Source organism: Sapajus apella, unplaced genomic scaffold (assembly GCF_009761245.1).
Source record: "Sapajus apella isolate SASKATOON/1434 unplaced genomic scaffold, GSC_monkey_1.0 scaffold59, whole genome shotgun sequence".
NCBI classification, from domain to species: domain Eukaryota; kingdom Metazoa; phylum Chordata; class Mammalia; order Primates; family Cebidae; genus Sapajus; species Sapajus apella.
In genome coordinates, this window is record NW_022436999.1 from 11,572,720 (window position 1) to 11,598,973 (window position 26,254).

Below are 26,254 nucleotides of genomic sequence, written 5' to 3' on the forward strand. Positions count from 1 at the left end.
CTCCAGCCTCAGCCTCCCAAGTAGCTGGGACTACAGGCGTGCACCACCATGTCCGCCTAATATTTTTATATTTCGCCATGTTGGCTAAACTGGTCTTGAACTCCTGACCTCAGGTGATCTGCCTGCCTCAGCCTCCCGAAGTGCTGGGGGATTATATGCATGAGCCACCATGCCCAGCCAAGGTGTGGATTCTTAAAATGGAACAGAATCATGATTAAGGGATTCACTTCAAATGTTAAAATGGAAAAAAGAGAACAACAATGTGTTTAGCACCTTGCAGGGCTTGGCTATGACAAGCCCTTAGCAAACCCTGGCTGAAGCAATTCATGAATAAAGTCTCTTCTGCGCCCCCTCAGGCCTATTTTATGAATACCAAATGGGGCAAATTTTAGTTTGGAGGCAGTGTGTATTACTGTTATTCATTTATCCTAATGGATCCTTAGAACCTTTGTGAGGCCTGGGCAACATAGCAAAACGCCTGCCTCTGTAAAAAATTTTAAATTAGCCAGGTATCGTGGTACATGTCTGTAGTCCCAGCTATCCACTTGGGAGGCCAAGGTGGGAAAACTGCTTGAGCCTGGGAGGTCAAGGCTGCAGTGAGCCATGATTATGCCACTGCAGTCCAGCATGGGCTACAGAGTGAGACCCTGTCAGAAAAAGAAAAAAAAGAACTTTTGCAAACTTAATTCCACAAAAGGTTTCAACTGATCATCATGAGAAGTGGAAGAATGAGTCATGCCAGGAGAGGGGGAGGCAGCGGATTAGGAGAGAGGGCAGCAACCAAACTCACCTATAGATGATTCCTTTATCATGTAGGAACATGAGAGCTGAAATGATTTCTGCAGCATAGAAGCGAGCTCGGGCTTCATCAAAACGACGAGACTTCTGAATGTGGAACATCAAGTCACCCCCATTCACAAACTCCATCACGAAAAACAGACGATCCTGGATGCAAACACAAGAGAGGGCCCAGTGTGATGTTAGCAATTAACCCAGAGCTCCGTCAGCATCATATTGCCTAGGGCTGTGGCACAGAGACAAGAGACTGTGAAGTGGATGCATTCCAGGAAACATCCTGACCAGCACAGCCGGTCTGGTGGAATTAGATCCCCTAAGCGGAGCAGCACCTGGACCTCCTGTAGTTCATTCCACAGAGCATTGAATTTCTACATGAAATCAAAAGTACAGATGGCATCAGAAATCTTTGGTTCAAGCTCCAGCTCTGTACCTTAAAGGTCATGTACCTGGAAAGATAATGTAAATTGAAAGGTAAATGCCTTTAATCTGGAACACGTGGGGTTAATTACCCAACGTAAAGGACACCTAGTAGGTGCTCTAGTTCTTTCTCACAAGTGGGCAGAGAACAATCACAGAAAAAGAACACCCCTTTAGACAAGTCAGCCAAACAGAAGTGGAGGCCAGGTGCGGTGGCTCACACCTATAATCCTAGCAATTTGGGAGGCCTATGTGAGTGGATCACTTGAGCCCAGGGATTCAAGACCAGCCTGGGCAACATAGTGAGACTTTGTCTCCACAAAAAAAAAATTAAAAAATGAGGCAGGAGGATCATCTGAGCCCGGGGAAGTAAAGGCTGCAATGAGCTGTGATTGTGCCATTGCACTCCTACCTGGGTGACAGGAGTAAGACTCCTTCCTCCAAAAAAAAAAAAAGAAGTCAAATGACAGCCTCATAGTAGCATCCACATTGGAAATTCCCCTCAGTCCATCAAAAGATTGAGTCAGGAGTGGGAATGTAAAAATGAGCAGGATGCCACCTCCCCCTGCAGTGACTCTCAACCTAGCAGGTAAAGTGGACTCTTAAAAGTCACTATGCAGTGTACTAAGAACTATGCAAGTGGCGTGAATAAAGTGCTGTGGAAACGACAACTGCTTCATGAAGGAAATGTGTAGGTCTCATTTAAAAAGTGATCCAAGATTTATCTAAGTGTAAAACATTTTGCTTCCATCACCTCTAAGATCAAAGGGTTTCCTCACTTCCTCCTGTAACATTTATGAAATTCCTGATTAGCTGGTGCTGAGTTCAGAGCCAGGACCCAATAGAGATTAGAGTAGACACAGCTTCTCCCCATACGGAGTTTGGTGTGAGAAGCACTTTACTCAAAAAAAAAAAAAAAAAAAAAAAAAAGTGACACAAGCAAATTGACAAATTCTGGTAAATCCTGTGAAGAAAAAGTGGAGGAAGTGTGGCATCTGGTCCCCTGCCTGGGAGTCAGATGATGTCTCTCAGCAAGTGAAACATGAGCCAAGGCCCACAGGATGAGTGCCATCAACTCGTGATATCATTTTGTGGGACTGGCGATCATTTTGTGAGGAAATTGGTATTTTACCAAAGGATGCAGACACGCAGAACCTGTCTTTATTTTGGGGGAGTACAGGGTCTCGCTCTGTCACACAGGCTGACGTGCAGCGGTGTGATCTTGGCTTACTGCAGCCTTGACATCCAGGGTTCAAGCAATCCTCCTGCCTCAGCCTCCTGAGTAATTGGGACTATAGGCATGCGCCACAAGGCTGGCTAATTTTTTTGATTTTTAGCAGAGATGGGGTCTCACTATATTGCCCAGGCTGGTCTTAAACTCCTGAGCTCAAGCAATCCTCCCACCTCAACCTCCCACAGTGCTGGGATTACAGGTGAGCTACCACATCCAGCCTTGAACCTGTCTATTTGTGGTTGTAAGTACCACCGGCTTTGCACAGGGTGTTTCCACACATTCACAGCTGAACAATGGGCAGAGCGCGGTACGTGCTCCTGCTCAGCTCCCATTGCATCCCTGGTGTAACCAGGCAGATCCCTATCAGAAGGCAGCACAGCTTATGACTTCCTATGCCCGATTTTAACTAACGCCTAAAAGAGAAGCAAGAATTTAACAATGAAGAAGGAATGGCAAGATTCACAAAACAAAACCACCACCAGCAACACAACTCTTCAAGTTGGCCAATGTAACCCAACAGGCAAACTATGTAAATACAGCAAGCCATCTGACTAAGCTCCTGGCCTTCATTCGAAGGTGACTGACAAGGGGAGAGGCAGAATTGGGTGGGACAAGCTTTGATGAGCAATAGCTGTCCTGTATTTTCTAAGTGGGAAGGATTAAGGTGGAATTAGCAGGTTAGCAACGGGGTGGGCAGAAGATATACACACGCTGGAGGCAGAAGATATACACACGCTGGAGACACCCCAGAAAGCTGCAGCTGCATAGGGAGTTTTTATGCCCTGTGTCTGTCCATTTGGAGGGATGGCCACAGAGGGCCTGAGGAAGACTAGGACGAAAAGCCACCCTGAACCATCTCTGGGCAAGGAGGTCAGTCTTAAATGTTTTCGTTAACCAGCTGGTTCATTCTCCTGGTGGATCTGACTGGGAGTCACATGAATTCTAATTGCTCTGAACACCTGGCTACGGGAACTGGGTCAGTGGGGAAGTTCCTTAGGCTGCTGTAAGTGGTGCGCTTGGCAAGAGTTTCTAAGGCAGTAGGCATCGAAAGGCCTAAAGTCTAAAAAGCCAGGCTGTGGACTAAATTCCAGATCTGGGGGGAGAAAATCCTGCCCTCTAGTCTTGCTTCTCTATCCCGGCCCCATCCACAGCCCTGGAGGCAGATTCTCAGGTAAAACACAGACTCTAGCAGATTCACCTCTGCTACACAGTGAGGGACCATAAGCTTTGGCACTCCAGAAAGATGGGTTCTGCTGTACGCGTTCTTTTCATTCAGCCTCATTTCTAACCTCCTGTCTGGCACCACCTGGAACACAGAGTGTAATTCACAACCCCCAGGCTATGAGCAACTCTCCACGCAGGCGGAAGGAGACACCGGCCAGCTGAGACATGACAACGACTTAATGCAGAGCACTGGTGCATCCTATCAAAGACCTCAAATAATGTCACTGGTATAAAAACAAAGACATGGTTATCACCAAGCAAAATGTTTTGGCTGTGAGGAAACCCTCCGTTTACCTGCACTTCTCTGTTCACCCCATTTTAAAATGTTTGGTGCAGAGGGGGAAAGATTTGGCAGCGATTTCTCCAAGATTACTTTTTAAGAGAAGGATGTAAATGACAAAAAAAAAAAAAAAGACTCTAGTGTTTAGAAAAGAAAATCCAGTCCGGCACAGTGGCTCATGCTTATAATCCTGGCACTTTGGGAGGCTGAGGCAGGCGGATCACTTGAGGTCAGGGGTTCAAAAACCAGCCTGGTCAACATGGTGAAACCCCATCTCTACTAAAAATACAAAAAATATTAGCTGGGTGTGGTGGCGGGTGCCTGTGATCCCAGCTGCTCAGGAGGCTGAGGCAGAAAAGTTGCTTGAACCCGGGAAGCGGAAGATGCAATGACCCGATATCTCGCCATGCACTGCAGCCTGGGAGACAGAGGGAGACTCTGTCAAAAAAGAAAAGAAAAGAAAAGAAGATCCACACATCATCAGGTGGTGGTGGGATGTATTCTTTGTATTTCTTAATACAAAGAAATAAAATTGTATTAAGTATGTCCTCAGGTCCCTTCAGGAAGGCGTGCAATAGCGATAGCAGCTGCTGAAGCTGCCGATGCTTGTGCTCTCACGCAGATATTTTAGTTTAAAAAAAGATCATTAATGTGAATGTGCAGAATGACTTTAGTTATAGCCAAAAATGCAGACATATGCACAGAAAGGACAAAAAAGACAACAGAAGTTCTTTCCTGTACTTTTCAGTATCTTTCAAGGTTTCTATGATGAGTGTGTATTACTCTTGTAATTAGAAGCAAACTAAAGGCACACGTGCTTCTTCCACATTTTTCCTATTTTCATCTGAAAGATGGAAGACGAGACATGGGAAAGACACAGTTGTGCGGCTGTTTGAGAGAGCAGTTGTTCAGGCAGTGGGAGTTGGGAAACAGCTACAGAAAGAGAAACTGCTGTATCCCTGCTGCCCAGTACTGAGGGACACGAGTAACCACCCATGTCCCATAATGGCCTTTCTGCTGCCTGAAGTAACCAGGCCATCAGGCTTATCTGAATGGCGTCCACAATGAGAATCAGCTGACTCTGGTTTGGGTCCCACAGCGGCTCTACTCAGAGCCTGGTGCGCAGGCTTTACAGCGTCTACTACAGCTTGCAGAGATCTTCTGTGGTTCCTTTAAGGTTCTGAACAAGAATAAATGTTTACTAAACACACATGGTATGCCAGGCCCTGGGTAAGAACCCAGTCTCCTAAAACTAACATGACTCCACACTGCTCCCAGGAAGCTCACGGACACGCAGACAAAGCACATCGCCACAGTGTGGTAAGTGCAGTGGAGGGGTACAGGTGTCACGCGACACCGAGCAGGGCATCTGAGCAGCCTGGAGGTGGAGGTGGAATTTGGCAGGTGGCGTTTGGGGGAAGCTTCTCAGGGTAGCCGCTTCCCCAGCCTTGAAGGATGAGGGCATGCGAGTCAGGCTGCTGTAGGGACTGAGGCGGGAGGTGTCAGGGAGAATGTGCAACTGAAGTGTAAGATGTCAGGCAGACAGCAGTGGGTGGGGGGCTGCAAAGGCAGTCAGGTTGTCAAGCACTGGAGTGGGTGTGAGGCTTCTCTGTAACTGCACTGCTACTTTCAAAATGAAACGCAGAAAAAGCAAAAAGCTACTTAGGGGTGCTTTGTTTCACTCCATCTCAGGTCACCCACAAATGAGAAGTACAGGGTCTCAGCTGCCATTAATAAACATGACCACTCACTGCTGATCTTTACTAGAATTGTAAGCCCAGTGCCTGGGGTAAAACAGGTGTAGCTATGAGGCTTCGCTTGAAAAAGACTCCAGTTATGTTGGAACTTGCCACACAGAATAAAAAACATCAGCTACAAAAGCAAATCACTCCACCAAAATTTTACTCCTTTGGAATTAATCCCAAAAGGAGTAAAACGTTTCACATTTAGTGAATGCCCTTTACAGAGCAAAGACTTGGATTTGAAGTTCTGAAGGGAGGCAGAAGATAACCTCTCACCTACCGCTCTACTCACTCTGTGCTATTTAAGAATTAGTATCACTACATGCTCAAATTAAAAACTGAAAAATAACTTAAAAGAATACCTGTGGGTAACTGATTAAAAAAAATGTTAGTTTCTTGGAATAAAAGTAACACTATTTCAAAAAAAAAAAAAAAGAATTAGTATCACTAATGACTCGACAAACACCAAATCATGCTTCACAAATTCAACTGTGGAGCAACTAGGTGAAGCATTTTTTGGAAATCCTGCATTTAGGGAGGTACTGGAAGATGGATTATGGTTGCTGTGAGTCACTCCTATGGCAGAGAGGAGTTTCCCAAATCCCACTCTAGACAGAGATGGCAAAGATGACTGTTTCAGTATTTAAACCTGTGCAGAAAGCCATTTCAGTTCTTCTAAAGTCCAATTTCCTAGAAACGGAGTCTGCACATCTGTACAGCTTTACCTGAGGCTTCTGGCTTCTGGCTTCTGTCAGGTAGTCTGCCCTGACCTGTGTGGTAGGAAATCTCAGGGCCAGGAGATTGGTTTAACCTCAGTTCTAAAAGCAACTGGCTAAGCCCTTTTTCTCTGCCTGCTCCTCTCTTTTGTCCGATTCAGCCAACCACAAACGCAAGTCATTAACATGGGGTGATGAACACCTGCGGGAATGAAAGGAATTCAGAAATCCCTTTGTCCCACACCTGGTGTGAGTTACAGGTGTGGGAGGCCAAGGAGCTGCTGCCTGGCAATAATAGAATTCCTGTCATCACTTGCTCTGATTGCCACTGACCTGCTGCAGTCTGGGTCCACTCTCTGACCAGTTCAGAACAATTCCTTCCCCAGACCCAAAGGGCTAAAAATATCCACTGAACTAATCATGGTGGTCAGTATAAGTAGGGTGCATTCCCCAAGGACCCCTCATTAAGGGTTGTTCTTTAGGAGTTAAAGCTGATGGGCAGTTGTACCAACAAGAGTTAGAGACATAACACCTGGGTGGATGAAAGGGCTATGCCAGGATGGCACAAGTGACAAGATGACGCTACCTAAGGAAAGTGACTGGTGAGCGAGCATAGACGGGGGCAAGATCCTGTGGGGTCACTGGGGCAAACATCTTTGGAGGCATCTGTTCAGCTCATGGTGATCCCTTCCTCAGCACTTACCCATACCCCAGCCCAGCCACATGGGAAATGCTGAGAATCTGTGCACAACCAGTTAGACCAAGCGGGGCCTGCCCAGAATCTCTTTTCCAGAAACTGAAACTGAGATAAAAAGCTTTTAATTTAGTCTGGGCTGTGTGCAGGAACTGAGGAAACATGGGTTACGGAACGGAGGTTGCTTTTGCAATGTAAACATGGGAAATGCCTGGGTAGAAGAGAGTGGAGAAAAACTAGGTGGATGGATGAAGGAGAAAAATGATGCAGAAACACAGAATGAGGCACAGACAAGAGATCAGGGAGGGTGAGTGAGCCAAGAGAAAGACTGCCAGGGTTCCTCAGGTCTTTACGGTTTCAGATCAGTTAAAAGCCCTGGCCAATTTCTGCCCTTGGGCTGCATGAGACATTTGTTGTACTAAAAATAAAAATCTTTATTTTTAGTTCTCTCTTGTTTTTTTGCATAGCCTTAAATTTTCTTAATACCTAAAGTAAGTTTTCTGCTACCAGGAGATTTTCAGCTAAAATACATACAATTTCTCTTTTTCTTTTTGAGACAGTCTCACTCTGTCACCCAGGCTGGAGGGCAGTGGCAGGATCATGGCTCACTGTAGCCTTGAACTTGTGGGCTTAAGTGATCCTTCCAACCTCAGCCTCCTATGCAGCTGGGACAACAGGTGTGTACCACCACATCTGGCTAATTTTTAAATTTTTGGTATAGACAGGATATCTCTGTGTTGCACAGGCTGGTCTTGAACTCTTAGGCTCAAGCAGTCCTACCTCGGCCTCCCAAAGTGCTGAGATTACAGGTGTGTGCCACCATGCTTGGCACACATGCCAATTTTTAAGAGGTAAGAAGTTTCCCTATTTCTTTATAAATCTGGGATAATAACACCTATAACTAAAGTGATCATGTAAAGATTAAACCAGAAGCACAGTGCCAGGCCCAGAAAAAAAAACCTCAATAGAAACTATTGGTACCACTACATTATATCAAGAGGGGATTTTGTGCCCAATGCCCAAGTCCCTGGTACGACTAAGAGGAAGCCCAGGGCAGAGGTGACACTTGGGCTCTGGGGCCAGGGTGCTTGAGGTCTAAGAGCAGTTCCTGCTGTGCTGTATTTAGCTTCTCTCTCACAAAACTCATATCTGTAAAATGGGGATAAGAAGACAACCCAGGCCGGGTGCGGTGGCTCACGCCTGTAATCCCATCACTTTGGGAGGCCAAGGCGGGTGGATCACGAGGTCAAGAGATCGAGACCATCCTGGTCAACATGGTGAAACCCCGTCTCTACTAAAAATACAAAAAATCAGCTGGGCATGGTGGCGCGTGCCTGTAATTCCAGCTACTCAGGAGGCTGAGGCAGGAGAATTGCCTGAACCCAGGAGGCGGAGGTTGCGGTGAGCCGAGATTGCGCCATTGCACTACAGCCTGGGTAACAAGAGCGAAACTCCGTCTCAAAAAAAAAAGAAGACAACCCAACTCACAGGTTTGTGAGGATCAAAGGACCTAAGCTGAGGGCTTCAAATAGTGTCTGGCATACCATAAATGAAATGCTCAAGAAATACTAGCAACTCTTATCCTCATCATCATTAGTACATCCACTGCAGCTTCAGCCCCCATGGGCGTCTGCTCCCAGGACTCCAAAGGGCCTGCTGCACTAGGCATAGGAAGGCCCCTTGGCTGTGGCTGCGGCACATGTGGCAGAGAGCTGTGTGCTCTGGGTCTAGAGGTGATGCCTCCCTCATGGACCTCCCAGACTGGCGGAGGTGCACACACACTCGCAGGCGGACAGGAATGAAACAGTAGCTGAAACAGCAGCTGCAGCAGCTTTCCCAACCCTCAGTGTGGGACAGGGGCACAGAGGGTCGAAGGAGGTGGAAGGAGTCCTAGCCCAGCTGCTGGGCCACAGGGACATTTCCTGATGCTATATGGTAATAGCCTTGACTGGATAAGGACTTTTTTTCCTGGGAAATGCTTGCTAAACACGGGGTTATAAAACTAGATTTGGTGCTTTTCTAAACTCCTAGAAAGAAGAAAAAAAAAAGAAAAAAGAAAAAAAAAGACTAGATTTGATAACCAAAACATACTAACCAAGGTTTCAGTTCTGATACGTTTTCTAATTTTCTAACACTGATTGGTAATTCATATTTTCTATTTTAAGGACTTTATACTAATAATTATTATTGCAAAACAAATGCCCTCCTTGCAAACATATTATGGTAAGCAAGACTTTTTATAGTAGATATTCTCCCCTTCTACAAAGTTGATTCAATATTAGAACCAGATTGCAAAATATTTTTCTACATTTAAAGCAAAAATCTGTTGTCTCTATGATTTAAAGATTGCATTTGAAGATGTATCATTCTGGAAACCAGGGCAGTAGGAAATAGTTACCATGCTCTGAGTTATGGTGAGGATGCAGACTACCTTTTGGAAATGATGCAAAGATGGACATAACACGTAAAAAACTTATGAAAAATATAGCTAGTGCTTTAAGGCAATGTTAAGCAGGGAGCCGCATCTATACTTACGTACCCAAGTTCTAAGAATTGCCTTGGAGTATTTCTATGTGAAATATAAGCCCATGCTGTATGAAAAGCTGCAGAGTGCTACAGACAGCTGTGGGAAAGGAGGAGATCTCCCTAACAGATAGCACTGTGTTGAACTTCTCCTAAGTACCACTGCTTTATTATTTTTTTGGACAAAGTCATCTACAGGGTGGGCAGGGAGTTCAAATCAACAGGAAATAGTTACTGACGTCAAAGAGGTCACAGTGGAAAAGCACCCTCATGAGGAAATCTGATTGCACCATCTCTGAACTGGAAACAACTTGAATTTAACCACATTAAGAAAGATTACAAAGGCTTCAAGGAAGAAACAATGAGAAGGAGTCTAATGGCTTCATTTTTTTTTTTTGAACTTCTCATTTTGCACAGCCCAGAAGATAATTCAATCACCCAGCAACCCCTGTGTCAAGCCCACAGGCAAGATACATCCTGTCTGAACTCACAGACTAGTCTTTGGGAAGGTGAAATATGTCCTGAATACAACAAACCCTTAGGACCTTGCATTTCAAACCTGGAGGGACACAGCTCTTTTCAAAGACCAAGTGTTTTCCTGGTAATCTGAATGCATTATAGCCATCTCTCATAATGAAACCCGACAAGACTTACTGGCATGTATACAGCAGGCTAGGGAAACAAAGGAAATCTAGCTTGCAGTTACACACACTGTGAAACATCCAGGCCAGGATGTTCTTTAAAGTATAAATAAGCAGTAACTTATGATCGGGGTAGAGCAGAGTCAGAGCACAAGTCCTCCCTTCCTGATGGAACCTCCTTTGGCATTTCCAGTCCACATACAGCTCTCCAGTATCATTGCATAGGGTTGGGCTGGATCTGCGCACCTGGTCTTGTTTTCTATTGGGGACCTGAGAGCCTTGAAGGCAGAGCCTAGATGCTAAGTGAGATATCTTTAATAGCACCTAGCATGGTGCCTGACCAATTGTGAGGGTGAATAAATGCTTCGGGAATGAACATAACAGGCACCATTTTTGTATCCTGGTAAAATTTAAACTGGAACTTTAGAAGAGTTGGAACAAACAGCCAAGATTAGTTTTACCCAACTATTTTACAGAAGCAAAGTGCAAAGTACTATGAAGTACTTTGAAGTACCTTGCCCATAGTTAAAATAGTTTGTGGAAGAGATAACTAGGAGAATCTGGTCTGCTGATGCTATATTTTCCTTTCTAAAGCTTTGATTTTTCCACTTATAAAAGTAATTACACATCTATAGTTCAAATGTAATTACACAGTAAATACATAGAAAATTGAGAAGAAAATTAAGAAAATGAAAATAAAATCACCCCTAATCCTGACAACCAGATATATAAGTCTCAAGCTTTTAGATTCCAAGGAACTGGAGATTTCAGGGCAAATAAGAAATTTTCAACGTAATGTTAACTAGATTTAATTTTTCCTTTTTGTCCTAATTATACTTAACATTCTAAAGCATGTTTTAAAAACAGAAAAGAAAAAGCGAAAAACATACACGTCTCTTTTCATTTGTATTGCATATTATTTCCTGATATAATTAGTCATCAAGACCACAATATTTTTAACAGTTTCATACTATTCCCAGTGCCAATTCTGTGATGTCCTACAATTAGCTTGATTTCTAATTAGGTTAATGAAAATAAGAGAACATGGTTTTTAGAGTCTCTATACCATGATAAAGTTTTTTTTTTTTTTTTTTTTTTTTTTGCCTGGTAAAGTAGGCATCTCTGAGTGGAGAGGATTGCTAACTGGGCATGATGTTTTAACTGATTGGTCAATCATTCAGACATCACTAACATTGAGAGCACCCCCTACTGGTTGAGAAGAACCATTGAACAATACTTCCTAGTCAAAACTACCCACATTTGAAATACGCTAAAACTTAAGAGTCACAAAGAAGTTATCTTGGGTGATTATCTACTTTTTAAAAACGGTTTAGCAACATAACAAAAGCTTCCACAATAGGAATTCTTTAAGTCATTATTTCGCATAGTGCAATTCTCTTTATGAAGATTTTGGTTTAAGCATCAAATAGGGTATTTACGGACTTAGTTTGTATAGGGCTATGCATAGTTTGTATAGGATAAAGAGTAAAAATGCCATTTCATTTATTTAGATCATCTTTCGTGACAGAGTTCCTGAAACTGTAAACTCTTAACCAAAATTTCATTTCTCCCTCTGATCTATGTATGAATTCAACACTTTTGCATTGTGGGAAGATATTTTGGGTTATAGTTGATTAGACACTTTACCCAGTTAGAGAACTAGAGAATATGGCCAAGTATATGCCATATCTGCCTCAAGGTGATGGCTGAGGATTCATTTCCTCCCCCTGGTCTGCACTGTTGATGCACAGGCTGAAGTTTCCATGTGGAATGTGCCTTTTACATGCTGTTTTGAGTTTGATTCTTCCACTGTGGTCATGGTAAGCTCTTCTCTGGTCCTCTGGCTGGGGAACAAAAATCTGTTCAAGCAAATGACGTGCCCGCAATCTCTTCCCAAACCATTTTTGCAATCTGGGTTACATACTGATCTCCACTGTCCATTGAGGAAGAAAGTTGCAGACCTGACTCTAAAGGTATGGATGCTAAATTAAAAGAGGCAGAGCTCTAACACCACGAGGGGCAGTCATCAGAAACAGCTTAAAAGGTTTATACAAGAGAGAGCACATTGTGTTCACTTTGATGGGAAGCTTCAGTTGGCTAAATGGAGTTTAGATGGGCTCTTACAACCCCAAAGATAAGAGCAGACACTAAGACGGTGACACAAAGAACTTCATGCCATGTCCACTAGAACTCTGAGTCTGTTAGTGAATTGACTTCCTTTCAGCACGTGATTTATCCTACTTTGAAACCACTTCCTTCTGATTCTTCCTCTGACTTTTTTCCACTCATCTGTAACCCTTACTTAGGATTCCCACTTCAAGTCTCCTCTCTTCTTTCTCTATACACATCTACTGGGAAATTTTATGTTACAGTTTCCGCTGACCAAGAGGACACTGATGACACCAAACTAATCTCCCATCTCAGCTGTGTTTCTGACAAACGAGCATCTTACCACTGAATTTCCCCCAAACAGAACTCATGCTATTCCATTCTCTCCTGGCCAGAGCCCTGGCCACTCCCACTTAATGCCTATCATGTCTACCTCCTTAGTGTTTCCTTGCCTCTACACCCATGATCGCTGCCTCGGGGCAGGCAAGTCCCCAGGCCACAGGCCCAGCATCCTCATGAGATCTGCGGCCACTAGCCTCCCTCTGTAGACAGCAGCCAGAGAAAGCCTTCTAACACGCACATCTTACTCCCTGACTTAAAGATTTTGCTGGCTCCTTTCCCCTAAACGTTTCAGTCTAAGCTCTTCAGCAAAGGACATCAGACCCATTATGACTTTGCTTCTTCATTACCACCCCCCCACCCCACATTTCCTCTCTTACAAATCTGACTCATCTAGTCATTGGGGGTTTTCTGGGCATGCCCTACAATTTGAAGCCTCTGTGCCTTTGCACTGCTGTTACCTCTGTCTGGGAGGCCATGCCCTCCTCTTGTGACTACAGGGTTCCTATTCTTCATCAAAACACAGCTCAAACAGCCCCTCCTCTGGAAAGTCCTTCCAACCTCCACAGGGATCAATCATGACTTTCTTCTCTTTATCACATGGTGTTATTATGACCTTTGACTGTAAGCAATTAAAGGGCAGTTCCACATTTTGTTCTTGTGTCTTCATCCTGGAACATAATGTATGCTCCATAAACATTTATAGAATAGAATTTAAAATGCAAGATAAGTACACTTGTACCATTCATTATATTACAGAAACAGCTAATATGTCTGTTGGCTAGGGTTTACTTTCAATATTTAGAGACCATTTAACCTTAAGACAGCATTTAAGGTGTCTACTTTTTGTTTTGTTGTCTTTTTTGTGGGTTTTTAAAAAAAGTGAGACAAGGTCTCACTTTGTCATCAAGGCTGGGATAGACTGGCACAATCCCAGTTCACTAAGCAGGCTCAACCTTCCGGGTTCAAGCAATCTTCTGGAAGGGTATCCACATTTCAAGTTGAAAGTCCATTTTCATGTATGGGAAACAAAAGAAAAAAAGCCAGCAAGTTGCCCTCCTTCAAAGCACACTCATATTACCATCAGCACGTTTTTCCATGCTGGTTGGGAAATGTTTTTTAAAACTCTGATTATCTGTTTGTACAATCCAACCACATGTACCATTCACAGGATGGGACTCTGACTCACAAAGAAGTTCAGGGTGGGGAGGATGGTTTTCATAAAATGCCACTGACTCAGTGCCTTGCTGGGAAAGTGAAAGTGTAATTAATAAATGCTAAAACAAGACAAGCTGCAGTATTTCTACTGCTTGCTTTTTAAAAATAACCAATTTTAGATATATGCTTGGTCAGCTAATCTTTTGCTCCCTAGATGCCTCCAGGCTCTGATAATAATGTCTTATCGAGCAGCAGCCTTCACTGTTGAGAGCGGCCAGAGGCATGCCAGCCCTCACTCACATTAAACAGACCCTGCATGCTTCCGCTGTCTCCCTGAGCTCACTGTCCCTGACAGTGCCACTGCAGTGCAGGCACCGACAGCTGTAATGAGTTCCCCCAACAGGAACTGTGCCTTTCTACAAACTCAGAAAAAAAAAATGATAACACTCGTATTTTCATCAAGAATGTCTGACACACTTGGCTTTGGCCTCTATAAAAAGAAAAGTGATCGTGTAACTCACTTGACTTTTCGTATCACGGACGATCACCTGACAGTCATGTAAGGCAGCGGTTTTCAACCAGGAGAGACTCTTCCCCCAGGGAACATTTGGCAATGCCTGGAGACATGTCTGGTTGTTATAAATGGAGAGGTGCTGCTGGTAATTAGCAAGCTGAAGCCAGGTTGCTGCTAAACATCCACAACACTCAGGACAGCCCCCACCCTTGACAAGCAAAGTAGGCAGATGGCATTCCGCTATGCAAATGGGTGACTTTTTTTTAATTGCAAAGGATGTAAACTTACCAGCCACTTGATTATTAAAACTACCTGACGTGTTGGTGAGGATCAAGTAGGTGGGGGCAAATTTTGGGCGACATGGAAGGGCACTTTTTTTTTTTTTTCAGTCACTTACAACTGGTGATAAAGATCATTTTTTAGCCTGGTTAATGCAGACATCTCTGAGGGATGGTCCTGCTAACTGGGCAGGTGTTTTCATTGTGATTGGCCACAGATCTGTCCTAAAGCCCAAGTAAGAGGCACAAATCAAATGAATGAGCAGGTCCTATATCTATGAGCTTCCAGAAGAGAAACTATAAACCAGTCTTACCACTGAATTTCCCCAAACTGAGCTCATGCTATTCCATCTCTCCAGGCTTCCAACCGGCCAGAACCCTGGCCACTCCTTAAAAAGTCCTATCAGGTCCACCTTCTTAGTGTTTTCTTGACCCTACACCCATGATTGCTGCCTGGGGGCAGGCAGGTCCATGGACCACAGGCCCAGCATCCTCGCCAGATCTGCTGTCATTAGCCTCCTTCTGGACAGCAGCCAGAGAGGAGCTCTGCCACATTTGTTCCCTATTTTCCTTGGTTGTGTCCAACTCATCTTGAACCGCCTTTCACCACTGGGAGACATGACTGTAGAAGGTCTGCGCTTGCTGCAGGCACAGGTTAGTTTCCACTTCGCACGCCCTCAGAGAAAACTGTGGAGTCTGTGGCTTGATGGTCCCTGGGGAGTGAGGAGCCAGAAGAACAAGGAAGCTGACTGACAAACACTTCCCGGGGTTCACTGCACAGAAATGGAAGGACGTGTATGGAGAGGAGGCAGGAATGTGGCTGGCAGGGCTCTCTCCTCTTTTGTTTCTGTTGGGAGTTACATTTTACATCACATTAATGTTTAGAACGTCATATACCACAAGAATGGAATTAAGAGATTCTGGGAAGAGTTCCAGGACTCCCTTTGTAACACCTAAGCCATAAATCATTCCAGAGCAGAAGTGGGTACAAGTGAGCTCAAAAACACAGGCTCTTTTGCTATAACAAGAATTGGAAACCTCCCACAGAAAGGAAACAGGAACTCCCTGGGTGGCCCCAAAGAAGAGAGAGGGCACGCCAAAGCCTTCCAGCAGAAAGGGGAGGGTCTGCTGGCGAGACGGAGCCAAGGTATTAGCTTACAGGGAAGGCAGGAAAAGGAACCTTGAAAAGAAAGTCAGTCGCTCTGAATGGCACATGGATTAATACGGGGGTGGAGACAGAAGGCAGGCAGGGCGTCCTCAGCCTGATGCAGGGGCTGCCAGTGAACAGGCTAGTCCAGCCAGCGTGATGAGAAAGATCATGCAAGTGGCAATGAGAGCAAAGGCAGCCCACTGGGGTGGCTACTCTTGCCTTTCTGCCTCCTGCTTTAAACCTCCCAACCCCTATAGTGACCCAGAACCCACCACTAACCAGAGACAGTACCACGGACTTGAGCTACCCCTCCCCCCAATAATCTCACAGCAGACTACAAAAAATATAAGGGAGCAGGCTGATATGCAAATGCAGCTTCAGACAAGGCCCCCAGACTCTTCCAAGCAGATGACTGCTCTGAGCCTGTCCGAAATGAAACTCCAGGAACTGCCACCATGGAGGGTCATCAGCTGAGTCTACATGATGAACAGCCTGTGCGTGAGCTTCAGCTTTATAAGCTTCCCAAAGAACGTCGGCTTCATGAGGGCAGGGACTCCGTTCTGTTTTGCTCACTGCTGTGTCCTCAAGGCTTGAAGCCAAGTCCTACGCCTCGCAGGCACTCCACGCGTATCTGCTGAATGAATGAACGCCTTCCCTCCTAAGCTGCCAGTGCACAACTCTCCACATGCTGAGTCTGCTAACTTTATGCTGACAGGGCTATTTCTGCTCATGAGACGCTATGGGTAATTCTGGACCTAGAAGAGATGGACGCGTCTGGTTCTCTGCAGAGATTAAGTAATTAAGGAAAGCCCAAGTATTTAAAAAGCAACACATATTACAGCGTATGATTTTGATCCAAAGCAGCCAGGTTTTCAGACTGCATGGTTTTGTCTTCAGGGTGGGGTGGCAGCCCCTTGGCAGCTGCTTCAGGTCCTGCCTGGCAGCCCCAGTTGGTCACAGCAGGAGTCAACCCAATTTCCTAGGGAACCACCTGCAGCCCACACCTGAGGCTCTGCTTAAAGCTGTTAGTTGGCTTTGGTCTCACAGCCATTCAGGTTGTACTTCTAAGCAAAGATTGGCACATACTTAAGAGTTTCCCCTAGAACCCAATGTTCATTTTCAACTACCTTTCCTTTTGTAGCATAAGGACTATATTTATTACATGCTATATACTATACACTTTTCTTTCACGTGTATTAGTCTTCTCTTCCCAACTAGAATGAGTTTTAAAAGAACCGTTTCTAGCCAGGCACGGTGGCTCATGCCTGTAATCCCAACACTTTGGGAGGCCAAGGCATTAGGATTGTTTGAGGCAGGAGTTCAAGACCAATGTGGACAACATAGCAAGATCTCCATCTCTGCAGAAAATGAAAACCAATAAAAGAACTGTTTCTTTTGCCTAACATTCAGTCAGTGTGATCCTGGATTGACTGATTTTTCATTAAACAACCTGGCAGAACGCCCATCTCATTTGCACCCTTTGAGCAGTCCCGGCACTTGGTGTTTAATAAAAGGCCCCACTGAAGCCAGGGTATCTATGACTTGGCAGGTTTTACGGGTTCCAAGTTGTGGTCCAGGAAAACCATAACCAAGCAGTCACCACCCCAAGAGCTTTCAGTCATCATGAGACACGGGCAAAGCGTGACCTGGGTCGTGTTCCGGTTACGTCAAAGGTAATTACACAAAATACCACGTACCATCTTATGAGACACGGAGGTGGCAGTCCACTCAGCCTCTAGGTCGTCAATGATAATGACAGCTACCAACAAGACCAGTTACAAAGGAACAACCTCAAACTGAAAAGACAAGGCTGACTCTTTCAAATCCTTTTGTCACAACAAAAATCTTGGCAGTCCCATCCAAAGGGACAGAGCCAAAGACACAGCTGGAACTTCAGGTTTTCTGATTCCCATTCATTCTTGTGGCCCTATTTAGCAACAGAAAGTCAGAAAGCCTGGTAGCCTGAGAGGACAGAAGCAAAGGTCCCAAATAATCCCCCCAAAATCCAGATCCTAGAGAGGGCCTATGGCAATTTTATCTCCAGAGAATCGTCAGCAGAGAAGGGGGTGGGTCCCACATATGTTGGCCGCAGAGTCAGATCCAGTCTGACTATGGAAATAAATCCACAGTGAATAACCTAAAAGAAAGACGGAACACTATTAATAAGGTAGGAACACACAGAGGCAGAAAACACCATGTTCTGGCTCGTTTTCTATTTTGATCGGAGCCAAAGGCAAACTGCAACCAATGACCCGCAGCAGACCGATTGTATTTACAGCAGTCACTGCTCAGGGAAAGGGGGAAACCTACTTCCAAACAGATCCGAGGAAATATCCTTAGGTGTTTTATAAAAGGCCAAAAACTACCTATTTGGGAAAACTGCATCTATTCCTGTCTAATGACACTATTCACAGCTGTACATATTAGAGATTCAAAACTTCTGTTTTTTTTTTGTTGGTTTTTTTAACAATTTTTTTTTTTGAGACAGAGTTTTGTTCATGTTGCCCAGGCTGGAGTGCAATGGTGCGATCTCGGCTCAATGAAACCTCCGCCTCCCTGGTTCAAGTGATTCTCCTGCCTCAGCCTCCACAGTAGCTGGAATTACAGGCATGTGCCATCATGCCTAGCTAATTTTGTATTTTTAGTAGAGACAGGGTTTCTCCATGTTGGTCAGGCTGGTCTTGAACTACTGACCTCAGGTCATCTGCTTGCCTTGGCCTCCCAAAGTGCTGGGACGACAGGTGTGAGCCACTATGCCTGGCCAAGAGACTCCAAGCTTCTCTTTGTGATATAATGGAAATAGCTTTTATATTATTTCGCAGGACAGTCGGGTCAGGAATCCTGCACTGACTCTTGCTTGCGGTGTGGTGTGGGGCAGGTTAAATTCTCTGGATCTCAGCTTCTAGGCCTTTAAAACAAGGATGATACTCTTTCCTGGATGCATTGGGTATTAAATGAGATATTTTCTTTGATGGATATTCATGGAATACCAATGTGCAGTTTAGTTCATAGACATTGGTAATGAATATGAGCACCTAGGACATACGCGAGGGTCTCAACGAACTGCCCTTTCCTTCTTTGCCCATACCCTTCTGCAAAGCAGGCACCATTCAGGCCCCAGGCAGCAACCAACTACCCCGAGGCATGAGCAGAGGCTTCTTCAGAATCCTCATGCCTGTGAGGGGGAAAGTCTCCCAGCCTTTCCTCTGTACTTCCCCTTCTCCTCATCTAACCCTCTGTCCCCTTGCGCTGGTGTCACAGCAACACAGAGCACAAGCAGTAATGCCACTGCAGGGGCCGAGCGTGCCTCCTCCTCCCACGTCCAGTGGCTGGCGGGGCTCAGCCAGATGCTCAGTGAGCCTTCGGGAAGGGAAAGGGGAGCCGGAGGCACGGGGCGGCATCAAGACAGGGCAGGCTGCAGCCCCGCGATGTCCCCACATGTTGAAGCCAGCTGGAGGGGCACTTCCTAAAGGTACGTTGGCCAATAAGTCCAGGAGTAAGGAACACACATTTAGGAAGAGTGGCTTATCTCAAAATAAAAGGCAGGGGACCTTCTTAAAGACAAGTGGGTCAGCTAAGCCAGAATTAGAACTCGGAGCTCTTGTGCTGAAGGTCACAGTGCAGTTCCCTGCCTGGGGGAATTCTGAAAGATTAATTCCAGGGCCACATGACTGTCTTGCTGCCTGGCTGCTCTCTGCCTCTCCCACTTCCTCACTAATATTTAAGATAACAACAGTGGAGAAAGTAATACAAAGAAGAGAACGTCCCTTGCACTCACGCTGTGAGGTACACTGAACACATCAAGACCATTCTGCACCAGCATGTACGCAGCGATGGCATTTATTTCACAAGATTCCAAGAAACTCTGACCTTCAAAACCAGGATTTCAGCTTTCTTGGCCAACATTTGAGAAGTGGCTTCTTATGGAAAACTATGGCCCTGCCAGGAACTCCACCCTTGCAGGCTGACACTTTGAGGACGCCCAGCAGGCAGAGGAGCGGGAGGAGGCAAAAGTGCCGGGCATCTGAGCGTCTTGTGGCCCACCTGAAAGCAGCGGATCCTGAACACAGACTTAAGTCATTCCCAAAACAGTGCGGGGTACTTGGCTCGGCCCTCTCACCCAGGCCCGGGCCTGCTAGTGAGAGGCCGTTTTGGGCACTTGCCGCAAAGTGTCTTCTGTTTTCCCAATGGAAACCTTTGCTTCCATAAACTGGATCTCTGAACAAAGCCTGAAGTCTCAGGCCAATATTTACTTTGACACTCCCCCTTCCTGCGACTGCCACCCTCCACCCTCCACCTCCTAGTCTTTGTTCCTCTCTCTCCAGGAGGAGATCTGAAGGGGAGGCCCCTGGGAGCCCGGGTTGGGGGAGGGGAGACCCGGATACCAGGACATCAATGCCAGGGGACTCAGCTACTGACCCAACCCTAACTGATTCAGATAAAAGGAGTGTGAAGTGAATTTCGCCAGAAAAGAGTTAAGGAGGCAGCCTGTACTAGGCTGTACCCCAGGTCCTGAGGGACCAGGGGTCTGGTCCCTGACTTAATAGTGGCTTATTCCTCCTACCCCCATTGTTAAAGAAATGTAACTTTATTACCAAATTTGGTAAATTGGCAAAAGTCATTCATAATTCCACTACCTTAATCCAGTCCCGGAGAGCTTATTAGCATAATTTCCTGGCAGTCTTTTTTGGGGGTGGTGAGGGGAACAGGTTTGCCAATTCACTATCTTGGGCAGAACCTGACATGGATAGAGGCTGTTCATCATCATAAGCTCTGTATTATTTCCTAGATTCTAACCTCCTATTTTTACCATATTCTGTGACAGTTTTAGGCAAATGACTTAACTCCTCAATGTCTCACTTTTCCATTTGGCGTAACGAAGATAATAATTGTACCTATCTTATAAGGCTGTTATAGGAATCATGTGCAATAAGCAATACATGTCAAGTGCTTATGACAGTGCCTGACAGTTTACCTAACATAAAATTATCTCTTGACTGGCTGAAAATTCTCATCAAATAGTATATTATTGAAGTATACCCCCACTGCTAAATGCTGAAGTTGTTTCTACTATTTCTCTATTATAAATAATTCAAAACTCTGAAGCAGTCATGACCAAAACAAAGCTGGAGGCAATATACTACCTGACTTGAAAATCTACTACAAAGCTACAGTAATCAAAACACTACGGTACTGGCACAAAAACAGACACACAGGCCAATGGGACAGAACACGGAGCTCAGAAATAAACCCAAACCTTTACAATCAGTTAATTGTCAACAAAGATGCCAAGAAAGGACCATCTCTTCAATAACAAAGAAAGGACCATCTCTTCAATAAATGGTGTTGAAAAAACTGGTTATCTACATGCAAAGAATAAATATAGACTCTCATCTCACATCACACTAAAAAAATCACTGAAAAATGGACTAAAGACTTAAATGTAAGACCTAAAACTGTAAAATTACCAATGACAACTTTGGGGAAGAAATCTGTGATATAGGCAATAACTTTTTAAAATATGACCTCAAAAGCACAGGAAACAAAAGCAAAAATAGACAAACAGAATTATATCAAACTAAAAAGCTTCTGCAAAGCTTCTGCAATCATCAGAGTAAAGAGACCACCTGTGGAATGGGAGAAAATATTTGCAAAACACACATCTGGATAAGGAGTTACATCCAAACATAGAGGAAACTCAAACAACTCACTAGTAAGAAACAACCCCATTTTAAAATGGTTAGTGGACCTGAAGAGACATTTCCCAAAAGAAGACATACAAATGGCCAACAGTGGTGGGAGTGTAAATTAGTTCAACCATTGTGGAGGACCACGTGGTGATTCCTTAAGGAACTGGACCCAAAAATACCATTTGACTCAGCAATCCCATTATGGAATATATACCCAAAGGATTATAAATCATTCTACTAATAAAGACACATGCAGATGTATGTTTGCTGCAGCACTATTTACAATACCAAAGACTTGGAACCAACCCAAATGCCCATCAATGATAGACTGGATAAAGAAAATGTGGCACATATACACCATGGAATACTATGCAGCCATAAAAAAGGATGAGTTCATGTCCTTTGCAGGGACATGAATGAAGCTGGAAACCATCATTCACAGCAAACTGACACAAGAACAGAAAACCAAACACCACATTTTCTCACTCACAAGTTGAACAATGAGAACACATGGACACAAGGAGGGGAATGTCACACACCAGAGCCTGTTGGGGAGGTGGGGAAAAGCGGAAGGAGAGCATTAGGACAATACCTAATGCATTCTGGGCTTAAAACCTAGATGATGGGTTGATAGGTGCAGCAAACCAACATGGTACATGTATACCTATGTAACACATCTGCACCTTCAGCACATGTATCCCAGAACTTAAAGTAAAATATAAATAAATAAAAGGTAAAAAAAAAATGGCCAAAAGATATAGAAAAAATGCTCAACATCACTAATCATCAGGGATATGCAGATTAAAGCCACAATGAGATATTATCTCATACCTGTCAGAACGGCTATTACTGAAAAGACGAAAAATAGCAGGTGTTGACAAGGAGGAGAAAAGGGAACCCTTGTACACTGTTGGTGGGAATGTAAATTAGTATAGCCAGTTGGAACACAGTAGGGAGGCACCTCAAAAACTTAAAATCGAACTGCCATATGATCCAGCAATTCCAATGCTGGGTCTATATCCAAAGAAAATGAAATCAGCATGTCGAAGAGAAACCTGCCTTCTCATGTTCACTGCGACACTACTCACAATACCAAGATATGGAATCAACCTAAGCGTTCACCAGTGGATGAATGGACAAAGAAACAGTGGAATATACACACAATAGAATACTGTTCAGCTTTTAAAAAGAAGGAAATCCTGTCATTCGCAACATGGATCAACCTGGAGGACACTGTGTGATGCGAAATGAGCCAGGCACAGAAAGACAAATGCTGCTTAATCTCACTGATATGTGGAATCAAAAAAAGTCAAACTCATAGAAACAGAATGGAATAGTGGTTACCAGAGGCTAGGGGTTGGAGAGATGTTGACCAAAAAAATGTAAATATAAATAAAGCACTGAGAATTAAACATCTTTATGAATAACATTTTATTCTTTACTTTTGTGGCTAGGTTATCAGAAAAACAGATTCAAGAGTATACATTTCTCCAGTTTTAGTACAGGTTATCAAATTAGTCACAAACTATTAGGATTTGCAATGCTCTCAGCAACATATGAGGATGCCAATTTATATACTTGTAACCAGTCTATAAGAGTATAAAAAAATTAGGGGAAATAATTTATGGGTTCATAAACCTTTGTAGTAACCTTGATAAATAAGCTACTATTTGAAATTTGCTTACAATTTCCTTTTCGCCAAGAACAAAAGGACCTATAAAATACTTACCTTCTCAGTATGTGCTGTCCCCTCCATGTGGGTGTGTGGGTGTCGGACCTGGCCATTAAGAAGCCCTGGCTAGGACCTTTTTCTTTGGTGTGAGGCGAGAGGGGGTCATCACAATTGAATTGACTCACTTTTGAACAGCACTTCACAGTGTGTGAAATATTCTGCCTTCCCTCATTTGACCCTCACAGCAATCCTGTTTTCATTTTAATGATGAGAACTTTAAGGCTCCAAGGAATTTTAGGACAGATTCAAGTCATTTGGATGGCAGAAAACAAAGCTAAAACAGCTCAGGTTTTCTGTTCCCAAGGGCAATGCCATTTCCATATTGCCAGGCTGGAGGGGGGCCAATAGGAGGTACTTAAGCCGAGGCTGAATCAACCAACTAAATGTGGAATAAGACAACATACGGAGTCAGAGTCAGCCTGACCTAAACCTGAACCTTGTCTCTGCCACTTATAATCTAAGGGATCCTCAGCTAGTTCCTGCCCTGCTCTGGGCCTCAGACTGATTCCACAGGACTGCATGAGGGGAGCACCGTTTTTACCAAGGCCTTCACAATGAAATGCTTTGCAGATAGAGTAGCTTCAACACCTCATCTCACTCCTAAATTCTCCAGGGGAGATAGTCACAGTTCAGCGTTACACGCTGATTAGCATCTCACTTGAGAAGCCAGGGCCTACAACACTGGGCAGCTAAAAAGTAATCATCTGTCTGCTGCAATTTCTCATAGCAAGTAACATTTTCTGTTCTTCATAGTTTTAACCATGTAAATAAATGGGGGTTCATAGTTTTAACTATGTAAGTAAACGAGGATTGTCACTGAGGACTTCTGACAGATGAATGCACAGTGAGCAAATGCTATGTGTATTGTGGAGTCTGATACCTTGCAAACCTCAAAGAAGGCATAGACAAAAGCAAAATTAAACGTCTATACCTCTATCTCAGCATGAGAAAAACTCACTTGCTGCTTATTATTTTCTTCTTCTTTTTTGAGACAAAGTCTTGCTCTGTCGCCTAGGCTGGAGTGCAGAGGCATGATCTCAGCTCACTGCAACCTCTGCCTCCAGGATTCCAGTGATCCTCCTGTCTCAGCCTCTGGAGTAGGTGGAATTGCAGGCATGCACCACCACACTATGCTAATTTTTGTATTTTTAGTAGATGGGGTTTCACCATGTTGGCCATGCTGGTCTCGAACTCCTAGGCTCAAGTGATCAGCACACTGTGGCCTCCCAAAGTGCTGGCCGCGCCCAGCCTCACGTGCTCCTTTTAAGTGGGTTCCCACTACTTCTTTATCATTTAGCCTCAAGCAGGGGAACACTACCTTTATCCTTTGCTTTGGAGACACCTACTACAATACTACACATCTTAAACCGCAATGGCAGTTCCATGTGTTTGGTTTCTCTGGTGGAGAAATAAAAATAACTTTGCGGTAATGACTGCCACCTTGTGGTCAAACATAAAACTTCCACTAGAAAAAGACTTCGATGCTAATAAAGGCTTCAGCCGCTAAACACTGGGAATCCCATGTGGCCTCTAAAATTTTGGTATATTGTATAATTTATATATTTTCCTGGAACATTATGATTGCATATGCTACATTGCTTGGGTTCCCAATCTGCTCCAGGTTAATTTCTTATTTTACTCTACCACATGATGTAATTGTTGAAATCTTTGCTTATATAGAATCACCAGAATTTCCTTTTACAGATCAAATTCCTCTGGGGTAAAGTATGTAATATTTCTTTATTTGCTTCAGCAGTACTAAGTTGGAACCACTGCTGCTGAAGACCAGGCTAAGCTCACTAAATACCAGTTGACTGCTTAACTCAAAGGTCACACCACCTGGTGAAGATAATCTAACCTAATGTCACAGGAAACCATGTGATCTTTGGCTCAGGCCGTAGGAAGGAGATCTAAGCAGTCACCTGGCTCTGTGGCTTGACTTGTGGTGTTCATGGTGGTGTTCAGGAAGCTGGACCCCCTGGGGCAACCAGTGTCAGCGACCAGCTATCCCTCTCAAGCCTGGAGCTGTAACTCCACTCCTCTATTCCAAGAAAACAGCCCAAAAAGGGGGTGAGGGCAGGGGAAGGGCTTTACATTGGCAAAGTGCCCAGCAAAGGAAGTCGTTTCCAGGCTACTCCAGGGAGCAGTGTGGGGCAGGCAGAACTGGAGCTCCCCAGGAGCCAAGGACCAACCCAGCAGAGGGTAAGCAGAGGATGGGGGCAGGGGGAGGATGGGCTCCAGGGCCATCAGGAGCCATTGAGGACTGATGAGGAGCAGAGGGGGAGAGGGAGGAGTGTAGGGGAGCCAAGGCCCATAAAGCCATTAGCTGCCTCCCTTTTCTTTCTCCTGATAACACTGGGGTGGCGTGGGGGTCCACGGGGTGTATCCCCTTCGGTGCGTCCTCCTGGCCCCCAGCTCCCAGACATCTCCGCTCCACCCATTATCCAGGCTGCACATGTGTCCTTCCCAACAAAGATTTGAATACAAGTGACCCTTAAACATATGAAAATGCCTAGCTTCACTCACAGTTAGAGGAATGCAAGTTGAAGCTCAAATATACCATTTTTCTAATCTCTCAGGTGATCAAAATGACAGCTACCATCCCTTGATGGGAAGGTGGGGGAAACAGGCCTTCTCACTCAAGCTTTGGGAATGTGAATTTAGAGATGCAGCTGAGCAAGGAGGGAAGAGCCTGCCTGGGCTCTGCTTTCAGACAGCCTGGCTTCAAACCCTCTCTGCCACTTAGGAACTAAGCTTCTTTGTACCTAAGTTTTCTCATGTATGAAATGGGCAATAATAACAACTATTTCATAGGGTTACTGTAAGGATTAAATGAGATAAGAGACATAAAGCACTTAGAACAATGTGTGGTACATGGGCGATAAAATGTTCGCTATCTGTAACCACAATGGGGAAGAGGGGCAGTTGGACTCAATCAAAATGTGAAATGCATACATCCTTTGACCAAGCGATACTATTATTCATAATATGTCATACAGAATACCAGCAAAGTAC

General features: G+C 44.5%; 1 protein-coding gene across 1 annotated transcript in view; it reads right to left on the minus strand.

Annotated features, from left to right (window-relative positions):
* Positions 1 to 26,254, minus strand: part of PRKCH (protein kinase C eta) — a 245,017-nt gene that overhangs the window by 72,959 nt on the left and 145,804 nt on the right. The window contains exon 10 of the mRNA XM_032246108.1: positions 791 to 945. Coding sequence (XP_032101999.1) covers positions 791 to 945 — 155 coding nt within the window. The remainder of the gene's footprint in view (positions 1 to 790; positions 946 to 26,254) is intronic.